Source organism: Mobula hypostoma, chromosome 2 (genome assembly GCF_963921235.1).
Source record: "Mobula hypostoma chromosome 2, sMobHyp1.1, whole genome shotgun sequence".
Taxonomy (NCBI): Eukaryota; Metazoa; Chordata; class Chondrichthyes; order Myliobatiformes; family Myliobatidae; genus Mobula; species Mobula hypostoma.
The window spans coordinates 139,051,466-139,064,599 of NC_086098.1; the positions used below are offsets into that span (position 1 = coordinate 139,051,466).

Here is a 13,134-nt window from a genome sequence, read left to right on the forward strand (position 1 = left end):
CATTTACTCCTTACCAAAAACTCCACCCCAGCTTACTAATAATTAGCCATAATGTCACAATTAAGCACCTAACAGCATACTTAGAACCAATCTTTGGTTTCAATTTTTAATCTTGCCCCTCACTTCACCTTTAATTCCAATGCATTTTTCAAATCTCTATTGAGTTGTTCCAACCTGACTTTTATTGAGGCATGTTAGGAATCTATTAAATAGAAGAAGAGTAGGCTTTTGGCATACTCAGCCGATAATATCATGACTGAGTTTTTACGTCAGAGCCACTCTGCAGAAAGAACCCCATTGAAAATTGAACAACAAGGGAAAAGACACTTCACCCCACAATGTCTGCGTGGGCCACGATATCAATTTAAACTGTACATCTGTGAATATAAACTGAACATAAACATAATCCCCCAATTCCCTGTTTGTTGATCTGTCTGCCTAAATGCCTCTTAAACAAGCTAATTCTATCTGTTGCCATCACTTCCCCTGGCAGAAACCTACCACTTTGTTTAAAACAAAAAGTCTCACACTTTTTCTTTAAACTTCCCCCCCTTACTTGAAAGCTATGTCCTATAGTCTTAGTTTAATAAAATACTATCAGGTCACCCCTGAGCCCCCAGTGTTTGTCCTACTGCTCCTTACAGCTAGTACTCCAGGCAACGTCTTGTTGAGTTTCTAGTGCATACTCTCCAAAGTCTCCACACCCTTCTTGTAATAGGCTGGCCAGAACCGCACAAATACTCAAAATATGGTCTAACTAACGTTTTATACAGCTGAAGCATGACTTCATAAGTTTTACACTCATCACCTCAACAAAGAAGACAATTATATCACACACCTTTTTTTAACCACCGTTTCCACTTTCAAGGAGCTTTGGAATTGCACCCCAAGATTTTTATAAGCATCAATGCTCCTAAGCCTCCTGCAATTTGCTGTATACTTTCCTGTTACATTTGACCTCCCAAAGTGCAACACCTCACACTTTGCTGGATTAAACTTCATCTGCCATTTCTCTATCTATATTTTCAACTGGTCCATATCCTGCTGAATGTTTTGACATCTTCCTCACTATCCACAACTCAGTCTATTTTTTTCATCATGTGCAAACTTACTAATCAGCTTACCTACATTTTTGACCAAATTATTCATATATAATATATACAAGTCACAATAAGAGAGGTCCCAGCACTAATCCTTGCAGAATATCAGTGACCAAAGACCTCCAGCTCAGAATAACACCTTTCCATCACTACCCTCTGTTTTCTATGGCCAAGCCAATTTATTTTCCATCTACCAAGTCTTAATCGATCCCATATGTCATCAACTTTGACCTATATGCTTTGATTGCCTCTTTTTCAGTAAATTAATGGGTTTCCATGAAATATGAGACTTCAAGGTTGATCAAACGTTTAGCCTAGCACCACAATGCCTGGCAGCTTTCAATGAGCAATCACACTACACTCTGAGCCTCTGCTTCATTTTCAAGATCAAGTTCAAGTTTATTGTCATTTAACCATACACATGTATATGGCTAAAGGAAACATCATTCCTTTGTACATACAGTCACACTCATCACATATAGTCACGATCCAGTACATATAATATTAGCACAAGTCCCTGTGTGGCACAGCCTGAAGATTGATAGGTTGACATAGGGTGTGAGATGCATGCTTATGAAAGACAGATAATGTTACTGGCACTATTATACTAAAACAAGCCATAGCATAAATAAGCATCACACACAAAATGCTTGTGGAACTCAGCAGGCCAGGCAGCATCTACAGAAAAGAGTAAGCATTCGACGTTTCAGGCCAAGAACCTTCATTAGGACTGGAAGAAAAAGGATGAGAAGTCAGTGTAAGAAAGTGGGGGGAGGGAAGCAAGAGGTACAAAGTGGTAGGTGATTGGTGAAACCGGGAGAGGGAGAGGACTGAAGTAAAGAGCTGGGAAATTAATTGGTGAAAAAGATAAAGGGCTGGAGAAGGGGGAAATCTGATAGGAAAGGGTAGAAGACCATGGAAGAAAGGGAAGAGGGAGGAGCACCAGAAGGAGGTGATGGGCAGATAAAGAGATAAGGTGAGAGAAGGAAACAGGAATGGTGAATGGTGAAGGAGAGAGAAGGGCAATTACAGGGAGTTCAAGAAATTGATGTTCATGCCATCAGGTCGGAGGCTACCCAGACCAAATATAAACTAGCTTAAATGATATAGTAGTGCTGAGTAGTATAAATATGTGAATAACAGCAATAAAAGATTTAAAATGACTAATGCAGATTGAGAGTGTGTTTGTGAGTTGAGGAAGAAGTGGGGTGGCAGGGCATTCAGGCAGGGTGTACATGTGTGCTGGGTGGCAGCAGGATGTTAAGAAGTCAACAGCCTGGGGAAGGAAGCCGGATACAGTGGTGTTGGAAAGTTTGTGAATTCTCTATTTCTGCATAAATATGGCTTAAAATGTGATCAGATCATCACGCAAATCCTAAAACTAGATAAAGAGAACCCAATTAAATAAATAGTACAAAACATTATACTTGTTCATTTAGTTATTGAGAAAACGATCCAATATTACATCTATTTGTTGGAAAAACGATGTGAACCTTTGCATTTGGTAATTGGTGCAAACCCCTTGTACAGCAATAACTTCAATCAAACGTTTTCGGTAACCATTGATCAGTCTTGGACATCAGATTAGAGGAACTTTGGGCCATTCCTCCTTACAAAACTGCTTCAACTCTGGATGTTGGTGGGCTTCCTTGCATGAACTGCTACGACTTTGACTCGTCCATTCTAAAACATGAATTTTCTTTTTTTAAACCACTCTGACATTGATTTACTCTGGTCTTTCAGATCATTGTCTTGTTGTATTATCCAACCTCTATAAAGCTTCAGGTGACAGACTGCTACGCTGACATTCTCCTGTAAAATGTCTTGTTCCCTCAACAATTACAAGCTGTCCAGGCCCTGAGGCAGCAAAGCAGCCCCAAACCATGATGCTCCTTCCACCATGCTTCACAGTTCAGATGAGGTTTTGGTATTGCAGTGTCCTTTTTCCTCCAAACATGGCAAAATGCATTTCTGCCAAAAAGTTAAACTTTTGTCTCAACTGTCCATAGAACATTGTCCCAAAGCATTGTAGAACATCCAGGTGGCCTTTTGCAAACTTGAGACCTACAGCAATTTTTTTTTTCTTTTTGACCACTGGATTCCTCTGTGATGTTCCTCCATGAACACCATTCTTGTTCAGTGTTTTCTTATAGTGGACACATGAACAGAGACTTCAGCAAGTTCGAGAGATTTCTGCAGGTCTTCTGCTGATACCCTTGGGTTCTTTTTAACCTCCTTCAGCATTGTACATTGTGCTTGTGGTGTGATCTCTGCAGGATGCCCATTCCTAGGGAGAGTAGCAACAGTACGAAGTTTCCTCCATTTGTAGACAATGGCTTTTATTGTACACTGATGAACACTCAGGTCTTTAGAAATGCTCTTGTAGCCTTTTCCAGCTTCACACATCTCTACAATTCTTCTTCTAAGGTACTCTGAAAGTTGTTTTGATCAAAGCATGGTGCACATAAACAGATCTTTCTTGAGAAGAGCAGGCTCTGTCAATGACCTGATTTTGAGTGTCTTTTTTATAGGGCAGGGCACCTCATAAACCCACACCTCCAACCTGATCTCATTGACTGGAACACCTGACCCCAAATAGCTTTTGTAGATTACATTACCCCAAAGATTCACATACTTTTTCCAGCAAATAGATGTAATATTGGATCATTTTTCTCAATAAATAAATTAATGTTTTTGTGTTATTTACTTAATTGGGTTCCCTTTTCTAGTTTTAGGATTGACATGAAGATCTGATCACATTTTAGGTCATACTTATGCAGAAATAGAGAAAACTCTACAGGATTCACAAACTTTCTAGCACCACTGTAGTTCTGGTTCTAATCCTGCAGTACCTTCTGCCTGACAGCAGGAGTTTGAAAAGATTGTGGGAAGGATGGGAGGAGTCTTTGACAATGCCGGAGGCACAGCACCCGCAGCGCCTATGGGGTGCCACGGTAGCGTAGCAGTTGGCACGGCATTATTACAGCTCGGGGAGTTAGAGTTCGGAGCTCAGTTCCAGTGTCCTCTGTGAGAAAGTGTGTACATTCTTCCTGTGAAGTGTGCACGTCGCCTTTGGGTTCTCCAGTTTCCTCCCACAGTCCAAAGACGTACCCACCAGTAGGTTAATTGGTCATTTTAAACTGTTCCATGATCAGGCTAGGGTTAAATCGGTGGGTTGCTGGACAGGATTGTTATCCCTAAAATAAAAAAAACAAATGTCCTGAATGGGGGACGGGAGGGGCGGAGAAAGAGAAACTCCAATGAAATTTTCAGGGTCTTGCAATCTGTTGCATTACAATTCCTATACCTCCTCCCTATATACTATTTCATCACTGTTACTGACGAGGCCAACCATCAGCAAAGTTAATGATCTGGTTATAACTAGACTTGGCAGTAGTCATGCATTAGCAGTGTGAACAGCAACAGGCTGAGCACACAGGCCAGGGAGGCACTGAATGAACCAGGAGATTTGTAGGCTGCCGAGGGCTGGATCTGTAGCATTCAAGACCAGTGAACAACAACTATACAGTAAGTCCAGGCATGACCTATGGAAGGCTATTTTAAGAGCAAAAGAAAACAATTCTGATTGAAGTTAGAGACGGAATTGAATGCATGTCAGCTTTGGCAGGGTTTGCAGACTATTACTTCCTACAAGGCAAAATCTAACATCATGAATGGCTGTGATGCTTCACTCCCAGGTATGTTCAATGCCTTTTATGCTGTTTGAAGAAGGAATAAAACTACACCTGTGTGAACCCTTGCAACCTCTGTCTCAGAGGCCGACATCAGAACCTTTTTCATGAGGGTGAAACTTCGCAAGGCATTAGGCCCTGCCCTGAAAACCTGTGCCAACCAACTAGCAGGTGTGCAAGGACATCTTCAATCTCTCACCGCTGCAGTCAAAGTTTCCCACCTGCTTCACAAAGGTGAAAGCATACCAGTGCCCAAGAAGAGCAGGGCAAGATGCCTTAACAACTATTGTCCAGTAGCACTCACATCTGCTCTGAAATACTTTGACAGGTTGGCCTTGGTCAGGATCAACTCATGCTTGAGCAAGGACTTGGATCCACTGCAATTTGCTTATTTCAATAGCAGGTCGAGAGCGGATGCAGTCTTATTGGATCTCCACTTGGCCTTGGATCACCCGGACAATGTTTACTGATTACAGTTCAGCGTTCAATACCATCATACCTCAGTAATAATCAACAAGCTCCGAATCCTTGGCCTCTGTACCTCCCTCTGCAACTGGATCCTTGACTGCCTCATTGGGAGACCGCAGTCAGTGGATGCAGATCGGAAATAACACCTCTCTTCGCTGACAATCAACACTGACACACCTCAAGGACGTATGCTCAATCCACTGCTCTACTCTCTCTACACCCATAACTGTGTCGCTAGGCGCAGCTCAAACACCACTGAAAAAAGACAATTTACCGATGACACAACTGTTGTTGGCAGAATTTCCAATGGTGATGAAGAAATGTATAGGAGTGGGGTAGATCAGCTGGTTCAGTGATGTTGCGAAAAACAACCTTGCACACAACTTTAGTAAGACCAAGGAATTGATTGAGGACTACAGGAAGGGGAAGTTGAGGAAGCACACATCAGTCCTCATAAAGGGATCAGCTGTGGAAAAGGTGAGCAGTTTCAAGTTCCTAGGTGTCAACATCTCTGAAGATCTATCCTGGGCCCAACATATTGATGCAATTACAAAGAACGCATGACAGCAGCTAAATTTCATTATGACTTTGAAGAGACTTGGTATCTTACCCAAGATACCAGCAAATTTCTGCAGATGTACAGTCTAACTGGCTACATAATTGTCTTGTGCAGAGAGGCCACAGCACAGTAATGGGAAAAGCTGCAGCAGATTGCAAGCTCTGCCAGCTCCATCATGGGCACTAGTCTCCCCATCCTCAACATTATCTTCAAAAGGCAATGCCTTAAAAAGGCAGCATCCACCACTGTAGACCCCAACCACCCAGGCCATGCCCTCTTCTCAGTGTTACCATTAATCAGCCTGAAGACACACAATCAACTTTTTCTTACTTTGCATTAATTAATATTTCATATTTATATTTCTTACTGTAATTGTTTTCATTATGTATTGCAATGTACTACTGTCGCAAAACGATAAATTTCACGACATATGCCAGTGATTATTAAACCTGATTCTGAATTGCAGAGAAAGCACAAAGGACCAAGTGACCACCTCATACTCCATCTAACACCCACAAAATGCTGGAGGAACTCGGCAAGCCAGGCAGCATGTAGGAAAAGAGTACAGTCGACGTTTCGGCCGAAACCCTTCGGCATATACTCCCTATATTTTCGTTTCTATATACGATTACAATTTTCGTGATACATTTTAACCCCAATCTATGGAGACAACAGCATAACTGGAATCACGTCAACTCCTTAGCTATCCCTCAGTTAAGTCCATTCAGCATACTGGGAAACTCCAGATGCGCCCATGCTGCCCAAGGCCAGGCCAAGGCTTCAAAACTTCAGCACCCACCTTTACGGCGACCTCGGGCGCCGAGTTCAAAACGACTGACATCGACTTCCCGGAATCAAGGGCCTGTAAATGAACCAGGGCATCCCTGCAAGGAACCTCTGCGCAATCCCCATCCGAATCATTCCCACTGTCGCTGCCGGTGCCATAGGAAGCCAGAGCCGCGATCGCCGACATTTTAGCTGCAGCCTGGTAAACAAATCGCCGAAGTCGGACTAAAGTCAAACGAGAAATGGTTACGGCCTCCTCGCAATGGCTTCACTTTAAAACTCTACTTTCCCCTTTTGTTCGACCTTATATTATTGATCGGTCGGGTTTCTTTTTTTATTGGTGAAACAGCTGAAGGGTCCGAACGCGAATGTCTCCCGCGGCATCCTGCCTTCACACAAACCTGATTGGCTCGAATGGTAGAAAGTAGGTGTGGACGAACGGGCACAGCGTGCGCTTTTCTATTGGCCATCGATCCTGCCGCTCAATGTACGTCACAAAGCCGCTACCTCAGTTTTGGTCCATTCCGAACTCCCAGTCAAAGCCATCCCCGGCTTGTGCCATTGGGAAATCTTCATGGAGGAACGCTCAGTAAGTTGGAACGGGGAAAGGCAGCCGCGATCCGGACCGTTAGGGCTCGTGCCGTGAGCGCTCGGGCGGCCGACCGACCGCGTCTCCCCCGAGTCCCAAAGCGGCCACGATCGGCGACCCGCGAGGGAGCGGCGCGGTGCTGGTGGAGTGGAGGATCCCCGTGCGCCCGGCTGACGTACGCCATTCCCGCTGAAGCGGCGCCGCGCGGGGTTGTTATCGAGACCGATGCAAACTTGGGGCGGCGGGGCAAGGCGGACCGGCTAGAGGCGGCGTCGGGGGGTGGGCTGGCTGGCGTTCCGACCGTTACCCACGGCGTTCCTGCGCGAATTCTACCCCTTTAACTGGGCAATTTAAAACAGAACACCGACAGAAAAAAGGGAGCTGCGGAGAGTTTGCGTCGAGCCGGGTAGGTGATTTTTTTTAAATCCCGGTGAATGAGATGTAGGAGCTTTTGTTCCGCTAATTGCTGCGTCGCGTTCTGTTGTTGAGGGGAGCGCGGAGTGGCTAGTGAAGGATGATTTGTGGCCCGTCATTTCTTCGCCTGATGGATATGACATCCATCCCTCCCTGCCCCCCCCCCTTCTGCCCGAGGCCCCGGCAGGTTGTCGGTGCACCTGGGTTTCGGAAAGTTGGTGGTGTGTGCGCGCGCGCGAGAAACACACACACACACACACACACACACACACACACACACACCTCCCTACCTTCTTTCGGAGAGGGGGAGGGGGGAGTCTCCTTTCTGAGGGAGCCTAAGACCGGCTCCTCGCTCGCATCCACAATAGATCGTACATTTGTCGGCGGTGGGGGGGGGGAACCTTCTTCCACCCTCTTAAAACGACAACGTTATGAGAGGGGCGTAGGTGGGGTGCTTGTGAATCGGAAGATACCCTGTTACCCAATTTGAGGGGATATCAACTCTTTCTTCTACCACTCCCCCCCTTCCTCATTCCCTGTAAACAAAGAGAACACCATCACCCTGACGTGCGACCGACACCGTGGTAGTGATTACGACGGGGCTGTGCATTTTGTTAGTGTGTGGAGGTTCTATGAACTAAAGTGCACGGTGAACGGGGCTTTTCTCCACGCCCTCCTCACATCAGTAAAGTTTCTAACGTCGTCGGTACATTTGCATCCCTGATAAAATTCTACTCGCTGTCGATCAGTGTATCCGATTGAGCTGCACGATTGATACTTTATTCCAAAAAGATCAGTTGCCCGGGAGTAACTTTCCGAGGATTACTTTGCTCTCGCCATCGAGCCTATACGACAAAATGAAATTCGTCACGCTTTGGACTCGGGAGAACTGATCTTATCTCCTGCTTAAACACTCCCGCCCCTATACTCGATTTCTACGCCAATTGCAAACCAGAGGTGCTGTCTGTTTATTTCATTTGCAACACATCCTTTACTCATCAGTACTGCTTGTGAATCACAATTTGGAGATGAAAGAGAAACAAAGTGTGTCTGGGGATTGATGTTTAATTCCTAGACTTGTGGTTGCACTTTTCCAACGTCTGAAAAAGAGAACGCACTTGATTTCAACACCAACTTCAGTATATAATTGTGCTTTATCTTTGCTGTATTTATTGTGGATGGAATGCAGAAAGTCTTTGGATCGCGGTAGGAATAAAGCAAGAACATCGGTCCCTTAAGATCACGGGTCATGTTCTACTTTCGTGCCATTTTCCTGCGCCGTTATCCTGTACCTTTAAATCCATCAATATTTGTTTTGAATGAACACAACAACTAAACCTCCACAACACTCGGGTAAAGGATTCTGAACATTCACCTACTGAACACATTTTTCAACTTTTCCGTCCTAAATGACCTATGCCTTGGGAGACTGAGCTTCTTGATTCGAGCGGATAAACAAACCCGCCTGTCAGTCCCATTAAAGATTTCGAAAGGTTTCTTTTTAAAGTTTTTTCTCTCATTCTTCTAGTCTCCTGGAGAATACTGGCCTGGTCTACTCGACCTCTCCTCACATGGCAAACCCATTTTTTCTGGAGCCTCTCCAGTCAATCTTTGCTGCACATCATCCATGGTAAACGCAACTATGGAAGGTGATCAAAACTATACACAGTATTGTATAGTCTCCAAAGCCCTACTTAAATACAGTCGGAATTTCTTACTCCTGCGTTCCAATCCTCCGAATGACAAATGACATTATTATCTTCTAACTGTTTGCAGCACCTGCACGTTGCCTTTCAATAAACCTGGGGCCCTGAGGGAGATGAGGGTAAATAGTAATTTTTTTTCTCTCTCTGTCAGAGGTGTCTTAAATTGGAGTGTGTAGGCTTAAGATAAAGGATGGGAAGGAATCTAAGGAAGATTTTTTTTCATCTGAAGATTAGTTGGAGTCTGGAACTCCCGGCCTGAGAGGGTGATGGAGGTGGAGATTCTTACAACCTTCAATATCTGGATGAACAACTTAAATTGCTACAGCATAAAGGCTATGTCCAAATGCTGTAAAATGGGATTTGTGTGAGTGTGTGTGGGGGGAGGGCTCAATATTAAGCATGGACATAGTGGGCTGGAAAGACCATTTTCATGCTGCATTACTGACTCTCTATGACCACAAGCAAAGACATGTTTGAAGTCACCATTCATTAAATGCTATGCAGGATAGCATACTTGAATACTGAAAATCTTGTGCGGAGAGAATTTGTAGCCTATAATCTGAAGACAAAAGAGATTTTTGCTGCACATGTTTTGCAAAGTGATTGTTTCAGTAAAACCTGTTTTGTGTTGCAGTACTTCCACCCCCCCCTTCCCCCACCCCCCCATTCAAATTGCAAATCAGAAAAGATCATTGTGACCTTGGCAGAGTATGGAACTCCTGCAGAATCCTTAGCAAAATTGAGTTTTTGGCATTTGCCTTGTAAGACTGATAATGTCAAATTGAGATTTATGAATCTTACTTTTTTTTAACTTAAGCAAATTATATTTTAATCACAGTAGCATTGCATAATGTTTCAGTTCGTATGTTATTCAGATACAATATTGTTTTAACTGGGTTTTTGAATTAAACGCATACAAAATCATAGCTGGGTTCTGTAATTTCATTACATTTTTAAAAGGCTGTATAATTGTGAACAATATTGCATATAGTCCTAAAAATTATTGGACAAAGTGGTCAGATTTTCTATTTGCTAAAATGCTATGAACTCCCATGCCTACTATTGGTGTAAAACATTAGATCAGTAGCTGTATAATAAATGAGTGGCAGAAATTCCAAACCAATTAATTTCTCACTAGGATTGCAGGAAAAAGATCTGTTTTGAGCAGTGGATATATATTTGAACTATATTTTCAAATGCTTCCATATGAAAATCCCAGAGTTTTGTTTTAACTTTCTTGAGTGTATCCACACTATCAAATCCACATATATTAGAATGGTCATGCATTTCTCTTGAGATACAAAATACACAAAACTTCAAATGAATTTGTCCATTGTTTGTTCCTAGCAGTGGAAATGGATAATGCAATGAGATGAGCTCAGTGACAAATTTAGGAACAGATTTAATTTTGCCAAATAAAAGTAACAGACTAAAAGTACCAATTTTAGACTTTTCAAACATTCCCGATATATTCCACTATATGGTGAGAAATAAATGCACAAAATATCAGTATTGATTAGTTTTTTATAAATTTTCTCAAGAACTAAAAACTGCCAGAATATAGTTCCAGGTGTAGGTCAGGTTCTGATTTTTTTCAACTTTTATTAGATGTGGATGTCCCTGACTATGGATTCAAGTCCCCTTTCTTTTGATTCTGATCTTAGGGGGGAATTTTGCCTATTTATGTTATGAATTTCCCATTGAAGCTTGTATAAATCAGGTTATGGGTAGTTGTAAATGAACCATTTGCAAATTATCCAAACTAACGTACATTGACTGAGCTGCACACATTCAATACCCTGTGTGAATACTAATTTGAATCTCTCAGTTCTGCTATTGTGTACTATTAAGCCCTTTTACTTAATCCAACATTGATAGTGCATATTAGACCAATGCCCACCAATAGATCATGATCAGAATTAACTGTTTAAACTGGATTAGTATGGTATTTGATTTGGCTTCTCTGTTTATTGTCTTGCCTTCTAAAGCCCCCTTGTACTGGATTTGCTGCTGTGTATGGAATTGTAGTGTAATCAAATTTATGTGATTGGATAGAATGTACAACTCTTGTGCACGTTGGCTAATGTTGATACTGATTTTTTTTATTTTTAAAACACTTTTGATCAATGTATTTTTTCCAAGTGAAATCAGAATTGTTTTTAGCATCCTGACATTTGTTTAAATCTGCATAGTATAGTTATCTGTGAACATGTATGGCTAGTGGTCATTACAAAATCAAAATCTTCCTTTCCCTCCATGCTGTTATTGGAAAATGAAAAGGCTTGCACAAATCTTAATAATTTAAACTATTCACAAGCATGTGCAGATGATGTACGCTAGCTAAACTTAAGAGATATAGCTATGATGTTGTATATTTCACACTTAATTTCAAAAATGTTGGAAGAAAGTTCTCTTATATCTGAATTATTGAGTTAAAATCCCACTCTAGGCTTAGAGTAAATAAAGTTTACTCTGATTCAGTGCCATATTGCCATCTTTCAGTTCAAGCTTTAATCCTATCTTTTTACCCTTTACTTATGAGGAACTGCACAGGATAAAAAATGAAACTGAAACATTGTCCATAGGGAATGGATCTCTACCTGGCATATGTTTGTTATTCAAAAAAAAAAGCTATTTTTCTACATAGTAGCAGTAAATGAACTCTTTGGGGGGGGACTTAAGGGCTATCCTACACTTTATGCTCTGTACATACGCCCTTTTCTTCTGTTTATAATTGACTCCCCCTTCATTTTTGTTTTCTAGTTTTCCTTTTTTTTCTCCCCTCCTTCAGCGACATGCATTTGGCTCCATTCCTGCTCCTCCACATTATTTCCACTATCTACTACCACTGTTCTTAAATCATAATGTTCTCATTGTTCAGCATAATTCATATGGATATGCACCAAGAGATTGTCTCATGGATTTTAACTACTTGTAGTTAAAGCTAACAATTTACATTTCACCTTAATCCTCCACAGTAATCTTTACATTTATTCTAGAGAGTAAATACATGGAAACATAGCACAGGCCACTTGGTTCCTGAGATCAGCATCCCTAAATGAAGCATGTACACTGAAGTTTATGTGATTAAATTTTATTTGTTTACATTTTATTGAATGTAAACAAAGATCAGAAACTTTATGATGAACTATCATCCTGTGGATTTCTTTAATGACTTTAAAACTAACTCAATTCATTTTATGCTTGTGCTGTTTCTGACAGGTCCACTCACTGACAGCTCATTTGTTGTCTGTGCTATTCTGCTCCTTCGCATTAGTAATTAACATCACTGAAATAAAATCCAATTTTATTTTTAGTTTAACATTGAATAAGTTGATAATGAAAATCAAAAGAGCTAAGGATAATGGAAATGGTTAGTAGGTTAAGCAACATCTGTGAAAAGAGAAGGAATTAATATTTCAGGTTGAAGACCTTTCATAATAATTCATTTAGTTCAAGTTCTACAGTATTGGGTATTAAATGTTAAAACCTTTTGTCAAGAAAACAAGTTGACAAACGGTTAATTATACATTATTTAGCTTTGCATGTGAGCCATATGTTTTCAATCTACACAAGCTTAACACCAAATTTCACAGTACAGTATTATAATTGAAAAATGTTTTACTCTCCAAATATAGTAAACTTGCATTATTTTTAAAAATAGGCTCAATCCTCTAGAGGAAAGAGTTTTGAAGTACTTGAAGCAACCTACCTTGTTGTCATTAAATTTGACAAGATGAATAGCAACTAACTTGAAAATAAGTGTCAAAACTCCATTACTTATGATTTAATTCATTTCTCACCTATCAGGTTGACTTGG

The 13,134-nt window shown here is 41.5% G+C and overlaps 2 protein-coding genes across 4 annotated transcripts in view; one reads left to right on the forward strand and one right to left on the reverse strand.

Moving 5' to 3' along the window:
* Positions 1–6,853, reverse strand: part of cdc40 (cell division cycle 40 homolog (S. cerevisiae)) — a 154,239-nt gene extending 147,386 nt beyond the window's left edge. Inside the window, exon 1 of the mRNA XM_063040770.1 lies at positions 6,619–6,853. Within this exon, the coding sequence (XP_062896840.1) occupies positions 6,619–6,792 (174 nt within the window). The 5' untranslated portion in view covers positions 6,793–6,853. The remainder of the gene's footprint in view (positions 1–6,618) is intronic.
* Positions 6,854–7,098: 245 nt separating this feature from the next.
* The window catches only part of wasf1 (WASP family member 1), an 87,649-nt gene continuing 81,613 nt past the window's right edge, over positions 7,099–13,134 (forward strand). The window contains exon 1 of one of the 3 annotated variants that reach the window (XM_063072996.1): positions 7,099–7,194. The gene's annotated coding sequence lies outside the window, so the exon portion shown is untranslated. Of the gene's footprint in view, positions 7,195–7,231; positions 7,601–13,134 lie in introns of those variants that run through there. The other 2 variants (XM_063073016.1, XM_063072988.1) reach the window with 2 other exon arrangements.